At 39.5% G+C, this 24,951-nt stretch overlaps 1 protein-coding gene across 6 annotated transcripts; it reads right to left on the bottom strand.

Moving 5' to 3' along the window:
* Positions 1 to 1,531: 1,531 nt before the first annotated feature.
* On the bottom strand, positions 1,532 to 23,215 carry LOC131249408 (sugar transporter ERD6-like 6). 6 transcript variants are annotated; one of them, XR_009172830.1, is made up of 19 exons: positions 23,041 to 23,215; positions 22,896 to 22,958; positions 16,191 to 16,280; positions 15,747 to 15,806; positions 15,587 to 15,652; positions 11,630 to 11,695; positions 11,446 to 11,521; positions 10,070 to 10,134; positions 9,885 to 9,977; positions 5,894 to 5,971; positions 5,696 to 5,780; positions 4,635 to 4,681; positions 4,450 to 4,512; positions 4,294 to 4,353; positions 3,995 to 4,060; positions 3,849 to 3,908; positions 2,982 to 3,151; positions 2,707 to 2,821; positions 1,972 to 1,994 (listed from the first exon to the last, which is right to left on the bottom strand). XR_009172830.1 is itself a non-coding variant. In XM_058250168.1 (18 exons), exons 1-18 carry the CDS (start codon positions 23,176 to 23,178, stop codon positions 1,882 to 1,884), a joined length of 1,404 nt encoding a protein of 467 aa, XP_058106151.1. In that variant the 5' UTR covers positions 23,179 to 23,207; the 3' UTR covers positions 1,532 to 1,881. The 6 variants fall into 6 exon arrangements, 5 of the variants coding, with proteins under 5 accessions (XP_058106151.1, XP_058106153.1, XP_058106154.1 ...); XM_058250168.1 differs by lacking the exon at positions 2,982 to 3,151 and having other exon boundaries at positions 1,532 to 1,994; positions 23,041 to 23,207; XM_058250170.1 differs by lacking the exons at positions 2,982 to 3,151; positions 15,587 to 15,652 and having other exon boundaries at positions 1,532 to 1,994; positions 23,041 to 23,208.
* Between the last annotated feature and the right edge of the window lie 1,736 nt (positions 23,216 to 24,951).

Consider the following 24,951-nt stretch of genomic DNA (forward strand, 5'->3'; position numbering starts at 1 on the left):
TGGTATTGAAATATAATATACCAATGTATTAACAAAAATATTAGCATGTATCCACCTGACTAACCCTACTGAGCCCGCTTGGATTGGACTTGGGTCGAGAATTCCTAACCCGAGGTTGGGTTGGATTGGGTTAGGGTTCAGGTATAGGAACCTTGGGTTGGGCTAGGGTTGAGCACCAACCCAACCCAACTCACCCGACTTTCAGCCCTAGTATTTTCTATTACTACCTTTTGATAGGGTTTTATTTAGGAATACTTAAAAACCTGGGTGTATTTGGGTAGGCTAAAAGGCAGTGATTTATTCCATGTTTTAGGAGCCTAAGTGTCTTTTGTGTCTGCAACACTCAATAATGTACCATTGCAGCAGATATGTTTGAGATCCAAGCCGTCCATTTAGTGGGTCTCACGTGATGCCCCTGCCTGAAAATCAAGCCAATCCACAATGCTAGATATGGAAAGCTGGGCATTTGTTTCATGGACCATAGCTCCACTGATCAGTGGGCAGGGCCAATCTTTGGTCAGTGGAATCCATCGTTGTAGGATTCTTCTCATGATTGGTGTAGATAGACACCCTTGTGTACGTGTGCGAATGAGATAATCCAAATCATGTCTCCAGTATCACAAGTTGGAAATCGGATTGCGTACTGAGTTACTCAGTAGGCTCTGATCGTACTGAGTAAACTTGGTTGGGCCCACCGTGAATGTATCTGGTCTATCCACGCCCTCCATCCATTTTTCCATCTTATTTTAGTGGTTGAGACGAAAATTTAAGCATACCCAAAGATCAAGCGTACCATACCATAAGAAATAGTTAGAATAATGATTTCCACCGTTGAAACCTTGATAGGGCCCACAGTGATGTTTATTTCTCACCCAACCAGTTCATGAGATCACACAAACATGGATGAAGGGAAAACACAAATACAAGCTTGATCCAAAACTTCTGTGGCCCCCAAGAAATTTTCAAAGGTAGATGTTCAATTCACACTGTTTCCTGTGGTGTGGTCCAATTGAGGGTTGAATATACTTCAACCTTAGGCTCAAGCCCTAAAATTACCTGGTAAAATGAATGGACGGAGTGGATAAAATACATCAATCACTGTGGACCCCACAGAGTTTACTCAGTACGCAATCCGCTTCCCAGAAGTTGCACTGAATTGGTGGAGATTAATACAATGGTTGATGTGCAAAGTTTAAAGAAGAATATTCAATCAGGGTTTGTTTTCTGAAAAGCAGGGCCACGGTTCATTATTTCATACCATCGATAGAGCGTTCCCAAAAAATATCATATTAACTAATCTTATCCCCTCTTTATTTGAATGTGAATCGTTCTATTTCTCCATTTAACCATATGATGACCCCAGCTTGAAGCGGTTGAGGATGCCCTCTGGATTTTTTTTAAAATTATTTTTTTGGTTTTTAAGTCACGATCCATCCACAGTCGAATAAATCAGACCAATGGTCTGAACTACAGAACTATTGATGGCTTACATTTTAATAATAAAAGTCATGGGGCAACGGAGGGGGGCTACTTACTACCATACTAAGTAGGCATGGATTACCATATTGGAATGAGATTTGAACTTGGAAAGTTACCAGGTACAATAGATTACGAACTTCACATATATGAGTATCATGAAAGTAAGAAATACAGCATCAAACGAACAATAGATGGATATCCCAGGTTTCATTTCTTCCAATTGCAAGAAGATCCAATATTCTGGTGACCATTCAAATCAAAACCACTGAGTGACAGCCATTTGTTAACTCACATGGTTGTGGGATGGACGGACAGATCGGATGGATAACGTGCATGTCATGCCATCTCTGCCTGAATTAGTTGAGCAGAACCAACAACCAGACATTCGAGTTTCCACGCACCTCATTCGAAAGTGGATTGAATTTCCTCTAGAGTACGCCCCTTGGTCTCGGGCACCCACAATATCACAAATAGAATGGCGAAAGCATTCATAGCCGTGTAAAGCGTAAACACCCCTGCAGTCATGAGAGCATCCAAAAGAAATCACAACCAATAATCTCAACCCATGCATGCTTAAATCCTGATTAGTTGGGACAAGACTTAGATTATGATGAGCATGCTCATATCCAAAGCTTCATATCAAGTAAGGAAAAAGTCCAGTGTCCTTGAGCAATGCATAAATGCACTCCATCATGTCCAAAATGCTGACTGACCTTGCAATGTTTTTTTTTTATGTTTTTTGGTTTTTGTAGCTTCCTCCATTCAAACACCAAGTTTCGGGTGCTTGAATTAAGCTAAACATGCACCACCACATTTATATGTAGTATATAGGAATTTTTGACAGATAGGGATAAAAATGGTGGCTGGCTTATCCGCACACGGCATACATATACAGTAATCAAGGAATGTCCAAATTATTTGGCGTCGTTGTGGAATGAGCATGCCCCATTGATGACATTGATTGAACTATCCTAACCATCCAACTGGTCGCCATCAAATGGATGGTTAAATATAACATGCTTAATGGTACTAATTCAACCGACAAATCAGATGAATAGGATTGTCTGATCGGTGTGATTTCAGGCTATGCTCCATCCAAAATGAGGCTGGCAATGTGGATGGTCAAGAATGCTGTATGAATACGCAACATGTATAGTGTACAAATCACCACCATTTTGAAGATGGGTGTAAATCACTGGCACAATGAAGAGGGAAATAGAGTTTCACCTCCAGAGCTCCAATTCAAAAGTAAATCTGCAGTCATTGTAATCACCCAGGATGTAAACCAGTTGACAAATGTAGCTGTACTACCAACAAGGCCCTTCATATTCATTGGAAGAGTCTGTATGATCACAAGATTGCCAACAGTAAGGATGGGTCAGCAGAATTAGCCAATACATAACAGTTTCAATCCAACCTTGAGGATGACATCACATTGTTATATCTACACATACAATTCAGTGTTACTGATTAGAGGATTCAAAAGCTAACTTGTAACCAACCTTAATATGAAACTCTAGGGTGATAGTGATTTCCTTTGACATTTACATTCTGGGATAGAAACATGTGCCCAAGTCACCAGCTTGTCCAGAGCGTTTTTGCATCTCTGCCCATGTTTTCTTTTGAACCCTTTGAAGTTGCCAAAGAAGCTACAACTAAACGGCTTGTGTTTCTGTGCAGTAGAAATCCAGTAATCCACACCAAAAACATGTAGTGAAATGCAATAAGAACATGACCCACTCTCGATCACGACAAGGAACATGCCATCATGATGCAATAAAAGACAACAATTAAACAAACCCTCGCACGGCTCTTCTACAGCAGGGTTGCCCTAGCAGAGCCACATGGAATCCCATAAGATCAACAAAAGCTAAAAATCCAACAAAAAATTTTACTTTTATAAGTAAAAAGAATATTAATGGGCTTTTAGGAAATCTCCAATGGAGTTGTTAGAGAGTACTCCTACAGTTCCCCATACTATGAGAGAGTACTATTCATTGTATACTTCATTTAACCCTTTTTTTCTCTGTTTCTTCTAGGAGAAGAATAATTTATATTTAGAATATATACAGCTGTAACCTAATTTTTTGAGGGTGCAAGTCACGAGTCTACTAAGGTTGTGGCCCAAGACAAACCTCATGAAACACAGCATCACCCCATAGGAACTGTGATCCTGTGACTAGGCTGTTTAGAATGGGCAATACTAGCCATATCTGCATATAAGCTCTCCAGATGTTAAGAACCATTTCAGTCTCTTTAAAAGGGGGGGAAAGGATAAAGAAATAGAAATTGGCATACTACATTGATGTGTGACCAAACTTCATAGTTGTTACTAAAAATCGAAAGGCAAAATGGGATTGTGAAGGTACCTCAGACATTATAACCCATGGAAGGGCTCCCATTCCAAGAGAGTATGAAACTATAAATGCCTGAAACTAAGGAATCAATCAGACAATGCTCTACAAGAAATGGAGCATATGAATGAGACCATGGAGAGTCAACATTCAAGACATACCGGAATTCCCACCAGTGAAACTAGGCTGAGTAGACTGTGGACACGAGCATCTTCAGATATAAAATCCTATGCATCCACATTATTACAACAATTTAGTAAAAACAAAATCATAAGAGAAGATAAATCTTTGAAAAAAGAAAAGAACAAGAAAATTGCAAGAGAAAATAAAGTCCTCTAAAATATGTGCCAAGAGCTACTGGGTACATTTTAATGTAGTAAGCAAGCACATACTCAGAATAAGTGAAAATAATGGACTTCATAAAGTAAATTTTTTGGTAGGAATGGTTTGTCAAACTAACCTCTAAGTAAAATGCAACAGCAACAAAGAGAAGAGAGAGTGTCATTCCAGAAGAGGAGACCTATAACAACAGCCAGGATTGGCTCTCAGTTCTTAAAGTTGAACAGATACATAACTCCAACAGGAAGTAGAATCAACCATCCTTCCAAAAACTCACAATAAGAAGAAGACGTCTACCAGCTTTGTCCACCAAGTAAGTAGTAATTACAGTGACAACAACCTAAACAAAAATATGTATCACCTTGCATTAGTATGACCAGACTTCAGTAACATGCACAGAATAAGAACATTCATGAGTGGAGGAGAATTTTTCAGATGTGGCAAAAGAGTTATGATTGCCACCTGAATAGCCCCAACTCCAAAAGTTGCAACATTACTAGACAAAATTCCTGTCCAACATTTAAAGCAAAAAAGAAACAGCCATCATTTTAAATAACACAAACTCAAAATTAGGTTTGAAACACAATAATTGATGAAGTTATATTGTCACAAAGCATGAGATTATTGCTCTCCATGCCTGTGTGCCCAACATTAGGTGTACAACTTCATCTCTACTCTTCATGAGATAACTCTATGTAAAATGAGAGTACCTATTGGTAAACAGGAATAAAATATGGATAACAAAACACAGAACAACAGGATAAGGCTCCCACACATAAAAAAAGAATAACATGAAAGGGGCTAAAACTCTTAATGCTGCTAGATGGCAAAGGCAGCGTACAATGTTTTGATAATTGACATGTTTCACACTAATCTGAAATATCATAGCTAAGAGGTGGAATAAGCAACTTCATTAGGATATTCATGACTTGGGTAATCATTGTGTTTGTCTAAGATTAGTCCTAAACCCATCTATTTATTGTTTTTGCAGCATATATCTAAAACCTCATTTGCTAATACAACAACTTCTCCACCCATCCAAAAGTGCTCAAAGGCTCCAACAACTGTTATTGCAGAATGGAGCAAGGCTCATGTACAAGTTAGGGCACATATTTATTTATATAATATCAGCTTTACAAGAACTTGTGTGTGATCTGCAGTAGAACCAAGGTAATAGTAACTTAATTTCAAATTTTTGATATAAAAAGTACGTTTTTGTTCTTAACTTGATGCTAGGTGGGCAGTTATCGAGTTTTTGACAAGATAACATGAAAATAAACCAAACTGAAATAGAAGAAATGGGCAGATGATATTGCTGATGACAATGACGATAATGATGGTGTCCTTGACAAACATCTAGCCCATGTGCCCAACATTGCAATTCTCTTTGGAGTATGCTTCTTAAATAGTAGCTGACTAGAACCAAGATGACTATGGAACCAAGGGAATTCAGCCACCATTATATGATGTAAATTGCAAGGTTTCTGTTCCATCTTAAGGGGTATTTTAGAAGCTAAACTTACCGGCAGCTTTAAAGATGTTGCTAGTATAAAATATAATGCCATTGATTCCACCCAGTTGCTGAAGTATGAGCAATCCAATTCCCACCTGTAAAATAGCAAAGAATCGAAATTCTACAAAAGCCATTCCCATATATTCCCATTCACGTATTTATATCCCATAAAGTGTGGTGAAAAATAAGGCATAATAAGCAACAATACCAACAGAGGAAACAAATATCTTCTCTGCTTTATGTCAGAAAATTCAGTTGTTCTTGTGCGCGTCATAGCTACAAAATCCTGCAAAATGAAAATTGATTCAAAGATGAGAAATCTACAAAGAATACACCATCATCATTGTAGCCTTGTCCCAGCTATTTGGGTTTAGCTTTACAAGTTCGGTTTCAATCTTCAATCCTATCTAAGACCCTACCTTTACTATGTGAACAAGCCTTCATATCACTTGTCACCACCTCAGTCCAAGTCCTTGTAGGGCTTCCTCTTGTCCCCTTTTCAAGCTCTTTCAACCCCCATCAATATTCCCCTCCTTATCCAAGACACTCAGTCTTTGTTGCGCATTAGCAAACTATCTCAATTGGCTCTTCATCATTTTATATTATTTTCTCTTGAAAGATTACTACATTTTATTAAAAGCACATAACATGCTACAATAATAAGGTAGTGGAATAGATATGCTGATCAAAATTGACCCTCTCATCACTCCTTTGCTAAGGAATCAGCTACCTCATTCGCATCCCTTGAAACATCTGTGAGTATACTTTCACTAAAGGATGAACTCCTAAGTCCCAAAATCACAAAATTTACTTTCTAGGGCCTCGGGATTGAGGCCTTCACCCACTTAATAGTGTTACTAGAATCACTGTTGATGATGAAGCTACTTGAGTAGGAATTCTTGTGGATGAGCAAACCCTCCTGAAGTGCCAAGACTTCCACCTCATTAGATCCCACCGCCACGCAGGGGCCAAGGAAAGCCATCAATACTCCACACACTTTCATTCCTCAACATGCCACCAATGTTCCCAATGAAACACCAATAAAAATTAAGTTATAGAAACCTCTGTTGGTGGCTTCCCCCAAGGTTTAGATTTTCTTTTGATCTTCCACCACCAATTAATCTTCCAATCCTGCTAGGTCAATGTTAGAAACATCTCTAAATTCCAAGTTACACTGCCCAACTCATGAGTATCGCCTGCAACTTGGTTTTAACACATTCCATGGATGCCAACTTAGTTTTGACGATTCTCTTCCACATGATCGCAAAGGGCACCATCTTCCAAAGGATCCTACTTCTAATGCCAGAAGGCCCCCCATCCCAAATTTAATCAAATCACCCAAAGATCCATTTAGGATCCACTCATACCAAAGAGTGATTCATCACCTCTCTGCCATTGTGAATAAAATTGTGATCAACAGTTTCATCTTCATCCTAACTTAAGAAACAGATGCTCATGAATGCTTTGGTGTCACCTCAACAAGTTATCAAGAATTAAGATCGTATCTAGTGTAGCTAACAACACACTTCCACTGTTGTAAGAAGAAGATTACCCACACTACTGCACAAGGGGGGATATCACCTTTTTCACTCTCATGATTACGATGAAAAAGACCTTCAAGGAAAATTATACCATCCATAGACCACATCCAAAATTTCCAATCACTTCACTGTCATCAATATAGACATCTTTTTAGAAGGCCCAAAAGTGTTTCTACATCCTCAATCTCACCATTTAGTAGGCCCAAACCTCTGTCAATCATTTGACCTCTTATTAGGGCTACTACTAGATTGCTTCAAACAACCTAATTCTTAATTCTAACCTTCCTAGTCTCCCCATACATCTACCTTAACATCATCCTGATTTCTGGAATACTCAATTTCTACATACATCTGTTTCCTTTGAACTGCCCAACACTACCCATATAGGCATGCAGTAATCGTTGTCGTCATCGTCATCATCAAAGCCTTATCCCAATTAATTCGGGTCAGCTACATGAATCCTGTCCGCCATTCCACTCTATCAAGGGTCTTTGAAATGTCATATTGTTCGGAGTCATGATGAAAGTTATGGCATAAGGGCCTGTTTGGTTTTTTGGGTCAAGAGTAATTACGTTGTAAATGAGTAATCATTATTTACCAAGGTAATTACCTTCATCTTTCCCAATGCTGACTTGACCAGTTACTTTTTAAGCACTTAAATCGAGAAATTTGTAAAATAAATATGGGGCCCACCTTAATGTGTGTGGCTTATCCACACCGCCCATTCATTGTGCCAAATGAATTTAAGGCATGAGCCCAAAAATTAGGCAAATCCACAGGTCAAGTGGACCACACCACACGAAATTATGAGAATTGAATGCCTACCATTAAAAACTTGTTGAGGCCCTTAGAAATTTTAGATCAGGCTTATATTTATATTTTCCACTTATCCATGTCCTTGTGACCCTATGAACAGGTTAGATGGTGAATAAACCTCAATGTGGGCCCATTAAAAGAATCAACTTTCAACGGTGGACAAATTAAGTCCATTGTTTCCTTTCATGTGGGCCAATTGAATATTAGATCTTCCTAATTTTTTCGGATCAAGCCTCAAAATATTCTAATAAAACAGATGGACGACACGGATATATTATATACATTATGGTGGGGCCCACGGATTTAAGTCAACATTTTTGGACCGGTTTTCTAGGTGAAATTACTCACTCATTTCCAAACAAGTGAAAAAATGTAATAATTACTTCTTTACAGCGATTTACAGCGATTTACCTGGATTATGGAAAACCAAACAGGCCCTAAGTTTGAAGACATGTGCAAACCTGATGTAGCCCTCCTTTATGCAGGTTGGGGACCAGCAATGAGAGCACAAAACTCCCATAGGCGCAATGTAATAGACTATTACATAGGTTGATTAAAATCAAGTGCTATCTAATAGTCTATTACATAGGTTGATTACAATCAACAAGTTCGTGCAGTGATCAACAATCCAAAGGCACATCTCCATGTCATCCATTCAGCTCTAATTCTATTAGAAAAATCCTCATCAATTTCAACATCTTCTTGAATATTAGAGCCAAGATACTGATTCAAATCGCTTTGAGGATTTCTTCACCATTGATTTTAACTTCACCTCTATCTTTTCTTTTTTTTTTGAAAGATTTGATATTACAGTAAAAAAAGAAAAAACAAAGAGGGACAAAATGACCAAGGAAACTAAGAGCCAAACTTAGAAGACTTGACATAACCAGCCCACCACATAACGTCCATTTTTGCTCTACTGAAGACTGCCTCTATCTACTTTCACCTGTGAAAGCATCTATTATTCCTTTATGCCCATATGGCCCAGAGAGACAAGCAAGAAAAGTGAGCCTCCACATTTTCCTCCCATGGTTGCCAACACTGCTACCATGCCAAGCAAGGAACATCTCACTAATACCTTTGGGCATCGCCCAATGAACCTGAAGCAGACTGAATATTTTATCCCAGATTTCCTTTGTGAATGCACAATGCATAAAGAGATGGTCAATGGTCTAGGCATCCCGCAAGCACATAATGCAACCATTGGGAATGATCATTTGCCTCTTTCGGAGGTAGTCCACCATGAGAACCTTATTTCTGCCCACCAACCAAGCAAACACCACTACCTTCGGTGGTCCATCATAAACCAAATGAATTTTGTGGGAACCTCCACCAACCTGCCTTCCTGAAAACGAATAGCCTCATAAAAGGAGCCAACTGTGAACTTGGCCTCTACATGTTCCTACAAACCTCTAATTTAGCAATTACTTGAGGAAAGGAACTGTTTTGAGTGGGAAACCCCTTGTTTCCATTCCTTCTGGTTCCAAAAGCAAACAGGTGTTGTTGATGACAACTCAGCATTCGGTTGTTGTCTAGAGGGAGCGGGTCTCTTGTTTCAGAACACGGGCATTCTACTTTCTTTGAAATGTGTGAATTCCTGAAAACAAGTACAAAGCAACGTTATTTCACTAGACGACAAGCAAACATTGAATTGCCGTCAGCAGGGCCCACTTGCTTTTGGGACAAAGGGATGGGGAGCGACAGAATTTCTTGCCTCCAAACTGACCTAATAGATGCAGCCAAGGACCCTATCCTTTTATAGGTGTCTTGGGAAGGGGTCTAAAGATAGTTGCAAGATCAACTGAGGAAAAATGTTATCCGCAAAGGTAGTTACATGCAAACCTTAATTTCATCAGCTTCAAGGGAAATGTCAACATTCAATCCCCGCAAAGCTTTTAAAGAAGCTTCAAAATCTTCCATCCTACCTATTTTTGCCTGTGAGATTTCAAAGAGAACAAAACGGAAGTAATAAAACTAGAGCACAACTTCAAACTCGTGATAAGACAGAAATGCTAATTTTATCTTACCAGCCACCTTGGGGATTCAGGGATGAAAAAAAGACCAGGAATCAAAATTGCACAAGGGAAGATACCTACAACAAGAGAAGACTGATAGTTGAGTGGATCACTACTTTTGTACCCTTCATCTACAAAAATGCAGGCTATAATGTAAACTTTCCAAAACTAAGCAGATAGTAGAGAAATATTCAAACTCCAACTGAGAAGGATAAACTGCATGTTGCTGAAAACTGTTGAATTTTGGTTCTCATAGAGATGATTCAATATTGTCTATGGCTTCTTCAGTTTCATTTACAGATTCTTTCATTTAACTAATTCCACTCTGGTAGTTTCTAAATATTCTTCACTTTTTTAGTTTGCAAAGGAGTGACCATGGTTCACGATCCAAGCCTTTTACTTCATGGGCCCCACTGTTGCCCATGAACCAAAGTCCCCCAGGTGGGAAAAATCTAATTCCTTCAGTTAGGGTCAACATATACACAGTTAAGCAAGAAATAAAGCAACAGTCTAGATTCAGCCATGAAAGATCCAAATATTCAACGGCTAGGATCTTCCAACCTGGTATATCCTTGGCACAACAACCATCCTTGCAGAGGTCCATCATATCAACAGTTTGGATCACTGACCAATGGGCCCCACTTATACAAACTGGGAAAAAAAGAAGAATGTGGTTCAAACCACCTTCAGCTAAAGATGTTCAATTTATTTCTGGATTCATTAGACAGTTCTGAAGGTGTGTTTGTTCTTTTCTTGGCATGCAAGGTTCAGGTGGTTTCCTCTTCCAATTTGCATAGCTAACATGGACTTTTTATGTGTGGTTTCTGGTGTGCAAAGAAATTACCAGAAGCAGCACTACCATGAGTAGAGAAGCAAAATAACAAGTAGAGAATAAGCTATTTTGTCATTTGTTGACTCCAAGCACCCAGACCTCTTGAGATCCAGAAGTATAATTGACTAGAACAGAACACCTTCAACAATAAACAATATGGAACTTTTGGATCAGATGGTTAAGATCATCTGATCAATGTGACTTTCAGAATATGCTCCACCACGATGGGGCCAACATTTTTGAGTTTCAACTGTTTGGATTGACTTGGTTTGTGACATATAAAGTGGACAAACCATCACCGTTTAAGAAGGGAAAAAAGTACCCATGGTAGTCTCGATCTATTTAACTGTGCTGACGAAATCATAAGCTGAAGCCATGAGTATCAAACTGATTGAGGATTGTCACTTTAGCTGACCATCATCGTAGAATTCAAATGGCTATGCTGGGAAATTGGCAATTGGGTTTCATCACAGTTGTGCCAATTCTTCCATATATGGCCCATTCCCAACCTTTCAAATTACTCATGTTAAAATATCAAGAACGGTCGTGGCCGTACCTAGTAAAGCCAGGATTCTCCATCGAAAAAATATTCCCAGTAGATAAACCAGCATTATGCCAATTGTGACGGAGAGCTACACACAGCATAAAAGAGAGAGGTTCATTGTGAATCTTGAACTCAAACACAGTCTGCAACAGCTACTTGCTGCAGTAACCACTATCTCAATTAGCATGGATCTTACCTGCATTGCAGATCCAAGCGAACCTCTCAAATCCTTTGGAGCTATCTCTGCCACATAGACTGGTACCTAGCAGCACATGAAAAACGTATGGAATTCACGTACAAGAGTCCTTCCAATGAGCAGGCATTAATAAAGGAAAGAGACTCCTATTATAGTTCGCTACTATTTAAAACAGTGGTCACTCATCAATCATATATGGATTTTTATTTTTTTTGAAACGTTACTGAAATTTTATTAAAGCAAACAGCAAAGCAAAACAGAAGGAAAACAACGCTGAAATGCCGAGGTGGCGATCCAGCTACGACCCCAGAAAAGAAAAGTTACAGCCCTTGAGCTTCTCAAGGTTAGAGGCCCACTCAGTAATTAGGAATCTCGCCCTTTGGGAAATGATTTCCGCCGGTTGGCTCTCATTGCAAAAACATCTGGCATTCTTTTCCTCCCAAACTGACCACCAAATGGCAAGGAGGGACATCCTCCATATCATCGTCCTTTCTCTACCCAAACTCATTCCATGCCAAGCTCTCAAAAGGTCGCCCGCAGTTGCTGGAAGAGACCACGACACGCTGAAATCACACAGTAAGTATGACCAGATTGTCCCAATGAACAAACAGATGATCTACCATTTCCTCATCGCCCATGCAACACAATCAAACATTCGGAAGAACCATTGCTTATTTCCAGAGATTATCGACTGTCAAAACCTTATTTTGACAGGATAATGCCAAACATGCTTGGTGATTGATTCTTCAGTTACTGGATCAGTCTTGGTAATACAGTCGTAAAAGGAGCGAACTGAGAAAGAGATTGATTTGTGACAGTGCCAAATCATATTGTCTGTGGATGAGATGTCCGGACGACAAAGATGAATGTGATTCACAAGGGCCACGAACTCTTCCATCTCCTCATCCCTCAGATGTCTTCTGCAAGGAGGTTCCCAAACTACTACTCCCGCTACAAAGGAGAAACAGTTGGAGGCAAGAATGGACGGGTTTGGGGCTTGGGAATACATGGAAAGAATGGGAATTGTTCTCTATTTATTATAATGGATTAGACAGTCATACATGAAAAGAACATTGAAGCTTGGGAATTGTTCTCTGTTGAATGAATGGAAAGAATACATAGGTATAGAATTTTTTTACACCCAGCTCCATAAGTTGAGTTGGTGGGTGTACCCAGTGTCCGGTGGCATGGCCCCATGGTTAAAAGACTCAGCGACTTGGATCGACCTATCAGATATCGAGTCATGTCGCGACTCACCCAAGTCAAGGGCAAATCAACCCGACTCACCTGAGTCAGGGGTGAATCGTTGGGGTAGCTCATGGTGTCGAAATGGATCAGGTCCGACTAAGTTCGAGTCGATCGAGACAAGTCGCATCCCATTCATCTGAGTCTTATAACCATGCTGGATTCGAGTCTCTTTCCATACTGTTAGATGAGGCAATGGCCTCGACACCCTACCAATTATAGGAATTCTCAAATCTTTCCAGGAAATTTGTAGAAATCTTCTCAAGCTTATTGAAAGAGATCCTGGATATTTTCCCAATCCCATCTAAAAGGTTTAAAAAGTTTACAAGAATATCCTCATAGTATATAGAAATTACAAAGAATGCCCTGATATGAATTACACCATAATATCTGGACATGCACCTGTATTTCTTAACACTCCCCCACAAACTATCTGGGCGAAGGCTAAACACCTATTTGCTACATATCCAGTGATAATGATCTTGAGGAAGTGACTTGGTACAAATATCAACCAGCCTCTTGAGAAGGAATAAACATGGTTTGAATGTCCCAAAGCAACTTTCTCACGAACAAAATGATAGTCTAGCCCAAATGTATTTTGTGCAAGCATGAAAGACCAAATTTGTCAGCATATATGCTGCACTAAGGTTATCACAACAAACGAAATAAGGACCAGACAATGGACTATGAAGATCCCATAGTAGAAACTATAGCCAAGTCAACTCAGTAGCATGATATTCAGCTTCAGAAATAGAATGAGAAACAGTGGACTGTTACTTGGTTGGCACGCTGAGACAACAATGTGCTCAAGAAATAAACAGTAGCCAAAAGTGGACAATCAGCCATCAGACATTCCAACCCAACTGGCTTCAGAGAATGCAGTGAAGGAGAGAGGAACTCAAATGAGTGTGAATTCCATGAGAAAGAGTGCATTTCACAAACAAATATGCTTTACAAGATTAAAACAGGGCAAGTAGGTCAATGCCTAAACTAACCCATTACATTAACAACATAACTCAAGGCAGCCCAAGTGAGAATGAGCTACAGTGAGGCCCCAGCAACATTACAATACTCAGACGGAAAAGGAACTATGGGGACAAGATCGGTAGACCATGTGATTGGAGATCAGAAAATCTTGAATGCTAGAGGATGGAGGGATTAGCTTGCTGGCCCTCTTGAATTAGAATGAGAATGGACAAGACATTCCTCTCTGATAGCATGAACAAGAACCTTGAAGCTTGGGAATTGTTTCTACATTTAATGAATGAAATTAATACAAAGATATGGAATTAATAGGTTTATCATGTTCTTTTTCTATTGATACAGGCATCTTGAGTCTCTTGGAAGATTCTAAAGATCTTTCTTTTTCTAACGGCAATTACCGTTTGGAGTATCAGTATCAATGTATCAACGATTGAGGATATGGAAACATGTAACGATATCACTGATATCACCGTTGATACTGAAAAAAAGAAGAAGAAACAATAAATATTGCTAAAGGAAAATTTAGGAAAACATTAGGAAAAGGTAGAATTTTCCAGTGAAACTTTAGGAGATGTAAAAGACATGTTTACACATTAGGAATCAAAATATTGCAAAAAACAACTACATATAATAAGTTTCCATTTTGTAGGGGCCTAAACCATGTGCTATTGGGGGAAAAAAAAAAGAAGAGGAAGAAAAAAAGCAGTGCAATTAAACTCAAACCGAATTCATCTGATTAACAACGAGAACAAGGATCCCCTTTATACGTTAGATACCCAATTTGAGATTGAAAAATGAAACCCCTTCCCTTCGAAGGTTAGATTGGAAGTGACTCACTTAAAAATCATAAATTGCATACTTCTTTGAAGCAACTCAATATGGACACCCTTTAAAAATTTTGTTCCTCACTTTCCGAATCCTCCATAAGGGGGTCATGCTCCAAATGACTCCCCTCATGGAGACAAGTTGCCATTAACCCATCCACTAAAACCTCTTGAATGGATTTCTTAAGGATCCAACAAACCCCAAATAATTTAAAGTGGTGATTCAAGATTGCCTTGCAGCTAGGCAATCCAAACCATCCAAGTAGCAAGCCCAATTGTAGATGGAGCATAACCAAAAAAGTACACAAAAACAATGATAGTAACCATCTGATTTTTGCAATTTGCAATTTGGACCACTCACTATTTTACTTTTAACCGTCCATTTGATCGCCACCAATTGGATTATTAGAAATTCTTGAGTACTGTGATATCAGAGATATGCTCCATCCATATTGTGCCCTACAATTTGGCTGGTTTCGATAGTCGTACACAAGTGCCATGTGTGGGAGGATGACTCAGCACCATTTTCAAAATGGTAGTGAACTGTTATCAGAGTAGCCTGAAGGAAGTTTGCTAGCCCACAAGCACCCCCTCCACTTGTGTCATCACACATCTGTGGTACATCTAAACCGTGCATGAGATGGGCCCCATTTGTACATTGCTAGGGCAGACCACAGTCCTACAAAAACAATTGAATGTTCAGGAAAGCTGGCCATTGGTCCACATTCCAGGTACACATGTCACCTACTTGATCTATGGACCTGACCAACCTTCTTTCTACTTCAAGTCATCCGCTTGGTAGGGACCACCTTATCCATGGGTTAGACATCCCACATGTGTGCCAGGTTGGCACTTTGGCCATGTGCGAAGGTGCAAATAGGGAGTCGCTAAGGAGCATTATTACCGTGTAGGAGATTACTCCCACTCCAAATCCTTCCAACAACCTGCCAATGAACAACAAGGATGGACCCTGTCGAGAAGTAGCAATATGAAGTATGAACCTGTCAATGTCATGAGGAAGGCCTTCAAATAAGAAACAATGTATATGTTGCTATCAAACTTACTTCAGAGAATGAGATAGTTAGCCATCCAATAATGTTGGGAATGGAAGCAATCATTAGAGACTGTGAGCATGGAAACAACAGGGTCAGTTGTGGATCAGTTGTAGAAATATAAACATGGATGCAGACATTTGGTTTACAGTTTAAGGTTGTGTTTGAATACATTACAAAATTTAGTTGAAATTTGAAAATACTACTCTAATAAAGTGGAAAAAACCAAATGGCAATTTCTTGGCATTCATATTTCAATTTGTTATTTCCAAGCTGGTCTTGGAAGGAACAAAACTTAAATTTGAGAGCTAGTTATTATGAATAGTAGGAAAAATTATCAACCTGCAATTTCCTCTTAATAAGAATGGATTTTTCACGATTAAATACATTGCATCAGCCTTGGTTTTTCTTTTTTTCTTTTTTTTTTTCTTTTTTAAACTTGATTGATTACCATACCCGTTTTCTACCAAAGTACTCTGAAATCTGACCACTAGCCAAGGCCCCAAGCATTGCGCCAATGTTCGACAAGGAGCCAAAGATGGAGAACTGCAATTCAATAGGAAAAAGGAGTTAACAATAGATTGCTTTTTTAGTTAGACAAGGATGATAGTTCACCACAATTCTAAAAAGGTACTGACTCATCTACCATACACGTGGCATGTATATACCGGAATCCAGATTGTCCAAATCATGGGGTCCATTTTGAATGGAGCAAAGTCTAATAATCACATTGATGAAACATTCTTAACCAACCAATTGGCGGGTACCAATTGATAGCTTAAAAAGTTGTGGTCAAAAGTCCAAATTCAACTGGAGATATCTGCCAGATAAGGTCATCCAATCAGTGTGACTTTCTGGTGGTGCTCCATCGACAACAGGCCATACATGCCTACAAAGTGCATGGTGGATGAGTCACCACCAATGTTCCAAATATCAAATGATATTATCAGTATTGTCGGGTCAATGATACCGAAACCCCAAGTAATATAGAAAAATCTAAATATCACTAATAATTTTGGTATTATCAGCAATATTTGGCAATACCAGGGATATTTTGGTCTCTGGACAGTATAAAATTTCCCTAATATCGGCGATACCAATGATACTATCCCCGATACCAGGGATACTTTGGTAAAATTTTTGAAATTTGAAATCGAAAAATAATTGTTATTGTGGGAAAAAAAAAAAATTCCTTTGGTTCCTCAAGTGATTTAGACTTCTTTTGGTTTTTGTTGAATCAAAGCTTGGATTTAGAGGAAAAATCTTGACTCGAAGTAGAGACGGGCAGAACTTAAAGGTAACAAAAAATCCATGAGAACTTCATGTATCTTTTTTTCCAAATGTTAGCATGGATTACAATGTCTATGAATGCTTTCCATGCATTGACATGGATTTGTGGCAAATAAATCAACACTTGAGTGGGCGAATGCGGGAAATTGGGAAAATCCTAATTTCTTCCTTTTTTATTGAAGGGTGATAAATATTATTCAGCAGACCGCCTACAAAAGCAGGCAGCAAAGAATACAAAGAGTAAAAAACAAAAAACCCGAAACAAAGGCCACCGAACAGAAAAAGCACCCAAATTAACAAAAAGATTTCCAATCGGCCACCAACATCAAAGCATCTACTGCCACAAACGCCATCGAGCGAGAAGAATCCCGAAACCTCCTTCTATTTCTTTCCAACCAAATTGACCGCCAAACAGCCAGAAGTGAGAGGAGCCAGATGGTATGGTCCTTGGATCGCCCGGTGCCCCCATGCTAGGCCCAAAGAAAATCCTCGACCAAACCTGAAAGGACCTAATGGATGTCGAACTTCCCTAAAACGTGGTGCCAAGGGCAAGTTATAAACAAATGATCAATGGTCTCTACATCTTGATTACACATGCAACATATATTAGGAATGGGCAAGGACCTCTTTTGGAGATTATCTATTGTGAGCACTCTCTTCCTCCCAACCAACCAGATAAAAGCTGCAACCTTGGGGGGCACGCCATAATGCCAAAAATGATAAGCATGCACGTCAGGTGTCTCACTCAAATTTTCACAAAGAAGTTTGTAAAAAGACTTAACCAAGAACAAACCGAAGTTATGGCATTTCCAAACCATGGAGTCAGCCTCCCCAGCTGGGACAACCATTTGCAACTGGTATAAAAGCGAGATAAACTCATTCATCTCGATATCCGACAGGCCCCTTCTACTCAACGGAGACCAAGAAACAGAAGAGTCATGGGAAGAGAAGCAATTTACCATTTTAACTCCTTCGAAAGGGGCCAAACAAGCAAGAAGAGGATAATCGTTTTGGAAAATGGAGTTGCCACACCAGAAATCAATTTTGGACCCATCTCCGACTGAAAAACGGATGTTTCTGTGAAATGAAGGTCTCACACCAGCGACCGACCTCCAAACATACGAAACCCTGTATAACGAAGACCACCTGGTCTCCCAACCACCCTCTTGCAGCCCATACTTGCTAGCAACTATACAACGCTAGAAACTCTCTTCCTCTATCCCAAAAATTTCCTCCATTTTACCCCTCAAATTGAGAATGGATATTTTATTACTTGCATTATGTGATATTTGAATGATATGAACTCATTTTTGGGTGTAATTGCACTGCTTTTTTCTCATAGCATATGGTTTAGGCCCCTATAAAATGGACACTTTTTACTTGTGTGTGTGTGTGTGTGTGTGTGTGTGTGTGTGTGTGTATTTTGCAATATTTTGATTCCAAAATGTGTAAACATGTGTCTTTTGAAATGCCACCTTTTTCCCAATATTTCCCCAATATTTCCCTTAGTCAGCAATATTTTTCCGAGTATTGATGATAACTTTGGTGATATCAGCACATGTTTTCATGTACCTGGTCATTGATACATGTAACAATATTGATACTCTAAACACTAGTCACCACCATGTTTTTTTTTAAAAAAAATGTTGAGATGATTTCCATGAAGAAAGATTGAAGTGATGATTCCCAGTACATGAGCCAAACTAGAGCATGTGCAGGATCCGGGCCCATCATTAAGTGGGCAAAAAAATGTACATATAAAATGGTTGCATCTTTTCCTAACTACCTAATTTTCTTGTATCCATGTGCCTAAATGATAAGTGGAATGTTCAGGCCAAAACCCCCATGATGATTGACGGAATCTCACACACATGTGAGTTGAATATGGGTACAAATGGATTGAGCCAACCCAATGGGTCATTTGAGCCAATCTGGTAATAAATGGGCTTGGATTTGAAATTGAAACATCAGATTGGGTCCAAGTCCAAAACACCATCCCAATTATAAAAAAGTTCATGTCTATAACTTCTCAAAGTTGACCGTCCTTCCCCCAGTTCTTTTTTCCTTTATTTATTGGGGGTGGGCAACGATATTATTATAAGAAGCCTTTTGAAGCAATCCCAACAGATTGAGCATCTCTTGTTGTTGTTCTTCTTCCAACAGGTTCTTTCTACATAAAAGGGGTCCAAGTCACCACATCCCCTCCTATAGAGACGCAATGAGCAGCTAACATGTTTGGCTCCACCGATCTTTCAGCCAATCGAGGAAAAATATCTTAAAGTGGTTTATCTCCCAACTAGACATCCTCCCAAAGGTGAATACCCTGTCCATCCCCCCAACGAAAGTCCTATCCCCTCTTTGAACTTATCCCACATTCTAGATATTGCTTTCCAAACCCCAATAATTTATAGAAAGAGGACGCTTTAATCCATCTTTCCCCCTCCTCTAGCCTGTATTTCTTTACTATCACTTGATATCAAAGATTTTCTATCTCGAATCCAAAACACCAAAGCCATTTCCACATAATTGCAAAATTCATCAGCCCCAAACTCCTTATCCCTGCACCGCCCTCTTGCATTGACTTGCACACCTCTTCCCATTTCATTAAATAAAATTTATACTTCGCTTCTGCATCTTGCAAAAGAAAAACCCTTAGATTTTGTCCAAGCGATCCAAAAACGATTTTGGACACCTAAATAAGGACATAAAGTAAACCAGAAGATTTCGTATTGCCAGTTTTATTAACGTCAATCTTCCCCCTAAAGACAGGCGCCTTCTTTTCTAACTCAATAATTTCCTTTCAAATCTCCTCACCAACTTCTCCCACAGATGCTTAGCAAGCTTTCCTATACAAAATGGAAGACCTAAATCAGAAAGAACCTGCCCGGCACCCAAAGATATTTGCATATTCCTCCAATTCACAGTCAGATAAATGGGTCCCCGACACTTCACACTTACTTATGTTCACCTTTAGACCAGAGATTACGTCAAAACATACAACAATTTTCCTCAATTGTCCACCTTTCTTGCACTCGCAACATTTGACGGGTTGAATTTGGAAAAAAAAATAATAATAATGAAGAAAACCCAAGCCCACAACTCCTAAAATCCCTTCAATTAGGATACAGAAGGCAACTAATTAAAATTTAGAATTCTTGGATACAAGGAATCCAAGGTTTGGAAATGGAAATTGCAATGATTACACAATGATATTTCCATCTTTAATGTAGATTCCAGAATTGGGGATTGTATTTAGATACATGCAGAATCCAGATTTCATTAGACAACAGTAACCTCATGCATTGAGCCAGGGAACTGCTACTGTGGATGAGTGCAATAATTATTTGGCGGAATCCACAGTTTTGTCTATCCAAGCAGCAAGGGAATCCAATTTCTTTTCCCCATGTTTCCCTTAGGGCCAGTTTGGATAAGAGAATTCCATAGTAAAAGAAATCAATTTTGTAATTATTACAATTTCCTTTTCCATCATGTAGGAAATGAGTTGGATTCATTTTTCCTCGAATCCAGTGTATTGCTTGCAATCCAAATGGAGGAGAAATTTAATCTTATCACTTGTGATTTGATTTACCACAGAAATCTCTTTATTCAGGCTGGTTACTCATTTGTATAAGAGAGTTTCATGGTAAAAGAATTTGATTCTGCAATGATACTTTGTTACAGGCAATGACTATCCATTTCGAATTTGGGAGAGGGAGGTGGAAACGTAGCTGCATTGAAAGTGCACCCCCTTGCTCTCTCTCTCTCTCTCTCTCTCTCTCTCGGCTCTAGCAAGGTAAGCCCTTTGTTTTTATTTTTTTCTTTTCCTCTTCATCATTTTTTTTTCTTTTGCGTCAGGGCAGAATAGGCACAGTTTGGCCAGGGGGCCGTTTCGGATTGATGCAAGAAATGAAAATTAAATATGATATGCAAGATCTCAGGCTTTAGATTATACTAATTTAGAAACAATCACATAAAATTCCACATCCCACACAAAAGTTCAAACATTCAAGCAAGGGGAATCTGTGCAGGTCCAAGCCTACACAGGTTAGGGCTAGATCAATAAAATTATGGACCAAACGATACTCAAAGGGAAGTAAAAAATCATCCACATATGCACAACAATTAGTCCCTGATCCAAGGGATTCACCAATTCCAATTCAGAGAACCCTAGGGTAAGAAAATGGGCAAATAAATTGAAAGTAATGCAATCTAGGTTTAGGGTTAGGGAGAATAGGTATGAGAGAAGTAAAATAGGTGAAAATCTGAACTTGGAGATAGTCCCCGCGCCCAGACAGTGGGTCAGGCCTGTCTCACGTGCGCAGGGGTTTGGCCGCACGTGCGAGGGGGCGCCAAACGCAGAAAGCGCCTCCTTGGCTCTGGTCGGCCAGGGGAGGGCTTCAAAACCCCCAAGTTTCATGTCGATCGGATGTGAGGTCTGTGCGTGGTGCTCCGCCAAAGTTTCAGCCCTCATGCAGGGCCGGAATCTGGAATTCTACTGTAAAGAGGAAAACTGTTGCAATAAAGGACAGATTTGAAGCACGGATGGTGGTAGGAGATGAGAAATAGAGATGTAGAAGATGGACGCGAATCGGGATCGATGTGGCTTCGCTTCGATGAAGGGAGGGCTTCACACCTAATTGGATTTCCGCAACTCGAGAACTCAGAGGAGTAGAAAAATGCATAATTTTTATTAAGCTTCAATCCATCCAAAAAAGCTACAAGGGGTGCATATTTATAAGAAAACCCTATACCACAAAATTCGCGCCATGTGCGTAACCTATTACTTGGCGATGAAGTAAACCAAAATAAAAACTAATCAAATAAATCTAAAGCATCCATGATATTCTAAATAACATTAATAAGCAAAACCTAAAATATGAGATTAATCATACTAGTGGACCACAATCATAAGATCTTATATTGAGCTTTACTTGACTATCGGGCCCACTCCAACGAACCAAAACTCCGTCTTCTAAATAGGAGGCCCTCCCTAGATGTCGTTATCGATCCTGATCGATGGTGGGGCCCTCCTCCTTGCGTACATACGTAGGGGGGCGGCGTGCGTATGCGTGCGTGCATGCGTGATGTCCCCATCACGGATCCCTGACGGCAGGGCCCACTGTGATGTACTTTCCTTACATCTGCACCATCCATCCGTATTGAAAGTTCATTTTAGGATATGATCCAAAAAATTGAAGCAAATCCAAAGCTCAAGTGGACCATACCACAAGAAACAAACTTGACTGAATCCCCACTATTAAAAATTTCATAGAGTCCACTGGAATTTTTATTTGCCATCCAACCTGTTGATAAGGTAGTAAAGACTTGGATGAAGAGACCACATAAATATCATCTTGAATATGTGAGTCCACTTTTAGGAGCCACCTAATGATTAGCTTAACTTAAAAATCGATCCAACTATTCATATAGATGGGCTCAATAAAATTACATACTTTTATCCAAGTTTTTCTACATGTCAATCTGACTTTTAAATGACTCCATACTTCAAACTCAGGTTGGTGTGAGTGCACAATATCTTACATGTAACTAACTTACAAGTTATCCAAACACATAAACTAAGTTACCTGGAAGTAAATTACAGCTTACACCCAAACAAGATTACCTATAACTTTCTTTCACCTGTAAGTAAATTAGCCATAACTTACTTACAACTTAAAAAACTTATAGGCATCCAAACGTGACCTCAAATGTGAATTGATTTTCCATGAAAATCTCTTATCCAAACCATCCCTCAGAAGAAAATATGTAATTTGGTGCTTATCAAGTAAGTCTGCACTAAATAAGGAACAATAAATTAGACCGACCTCATTAAGAGGAGAGAGAGAGAGAGAGAGAGAGAGAGAGAGAGACCTGGGAGAGGGAGAGATGGAGATCGGCAATGATGGATTCTTGGGCAGGCGAAGAGTAGCCTTGCTGCATCAAATAATTAACTAAGAGAGGAGTGAAAAAAAAAAGAGGAGAAGTGAGAATTTTGATTTAAAAAAAAAAAACATACAGTGAAACCGAACTGAAGTTGGGCCAAGGCGACTATGAGGGTGGAGACAAGAACTAGTACTCCAACTCCTCCATTTCTGCTTTGGCTGGAGCTGCCGCTTGGGAGTAGGAACTCCTCCTCGTTTGGAATTCCCTTCATTCTCCTTCCTATCACTCCATTTGCATTCTCTCTGACTATTTGTTTCTCTGTTTCGAATGGGACCCACACACTGGATACTACTTTGAAATTGCATACGTGGCATACAATCCATCCACCCAAATTATGGGTCCCAGCTTAGATGTATCATGAAACAATAATTGAATGATTGTTGCAATCTAATTGGACGGTATCATTACACACCGTCATTGCTGACTGGCTTGGACCAATGACGATACAGGAAAGCAGAAAAGTCATGCTTTTGGCAATCAGAGGATCCGGAGGCCTTACTGGATTATCTGACTAGGACATTGATGCGACAGTTAAATATGCAAATGATCACAAGGTCCCATTTCAACAAACAAGTGTCCATGAATCAATGGTTAGGATTGCTCAACCAATAAGATTTTGGCACTGTATCCCCTTGCGACAGATGGATTCCATTTCTGCTTCGGTGGATCCCTGACTGTGGGCCCACCATGATGTATGTACCTTACATCCATGCCGTCCATCTCTTTTGACAGATCATTTTAGGGCATGATCCCAAAAATGAAGCAGATCCAAATCTTAAGTGGACGCGGACCACACTTCAGGAAACAGTGGTGGTTGAATACCCACTATTAAAAACTTCTTGGGAACCAGGCCACCGGAATGTTTATTTTCCATCCAACCTATTGATAAGGTCACAAATACCTGGATGAAGGGACCACACAAATATCAGCTTGATCCAAAACTTCTGTGGCCCACAAGAAGCTTTTAATGGTCAATCATCACTGTTTCATATGGTGTGGTCCACCTGAGATTTGGATCTGCTTAATTTATGGGACCATGCCTAAAATGAGCTGTCAAAATGGCATGGATGTAAGCCACATACATCACAGTGGGCCCCACAGTCAGGGATCCACCTACCCGCCAAGCTCATCTGTGACCCGAGTATCAAATAATTCTCCCACCTGGATTCCGATATTTTGGAACCGAAGTGATTAAAAAGAATTTATTTGATTGCCTGCTTGTTGGATAGTTAATGGACAACCAAATCCAAATGAAAATAATTCAAATATCACAACTTGTTATGTATACCATATGGACAATTTCAAAGTACCAAATAAACTCTTTACTTCTTCCACTTTCTTCTTTTCACATGCACTGCCCATATCCAACTACTCTTCTATTTTTACGTGGAGAAATACAACAAAAGCAGAGGGTTGACTCAAAATAGGTCATTCGAGTCTTCCCAGGCAAGGGCATACTCCGCAACAGACCAGGCCCAACGAACCCAACCCAGCTTCTGACAGGGCTTGGACCCATTCAACTTGGTTCTGCACATGCATAGCCTCATCCATTTTTTTGGTCTTGAATATGTAAAGTTCATTTAATGGCCATGTGATTACCGAAGGATCGTGTTGTATATCTGTTTCAGATTTTAGATAAAAATCAGTATATTAAAACCGCGTAAAGGAATAAATCCAATCCCAAAATTCCTGTAAGATGTATATAAGCTATGTACTTGTCGAAGATTGAACATTGATAAAATCATCCATCTATTCTCCCTCTCTCATCTCTTATGAAATCTATTAGTAGGAACCTCTTACATCCATCAAAGCTTTCCTATCACATGGACTACAATGCTTCATCTTAGGACCTATTAAAAGATCCAAGCCATTTAACTCTACAAAATATTTAGGCGTCTTGAAAAGATTCTTTAACAAATCATTTCAGTTTATTTTTTGGTTGTGGACAACAAAAGGAGTAAAACAGCCTGAATTTCAGGGGTGC

Source organism: Magnolia sinica, chromosome 6 (assembly GCF_029962835.1).
Source record: "Magnolia sinica isolate HGM2019 chromosome 6, MsV1, whole genome shotgun sequence".
Lineage (NCBI taxonomy): Eukaryota > Viridiplantae > Streptophyta > Magnoliopsida > Magnoliales > Magnoliaceae > Magnolia > Magnolia sinica.

Excerpts from the sequence above, each read along its gene's own strand:
- LOC131249408 (XM_058250168.1), bottom strand. The coding sequence starts at position 23,178 with ATGAAGGGAATTCCAAACGAGGAGGAGTTCCTACTCCCAAGCGGCAGC. Across the intron at positions 4,061-4,293 it reads CTGTTGCATTTTACTTAGAG|GATTTTATATCTGAAGATGC; the intron begins GTTAGTTTGACA and ends GTGGATGCATAG. Across the intron at positions 1,995-2,706 it reads TTTGAATTGGAGCTCTGGAG|GGGTGTTTACGCTTTACACG; the intron begins GTGAAACTCTAT and ends TCATGACTGCAG.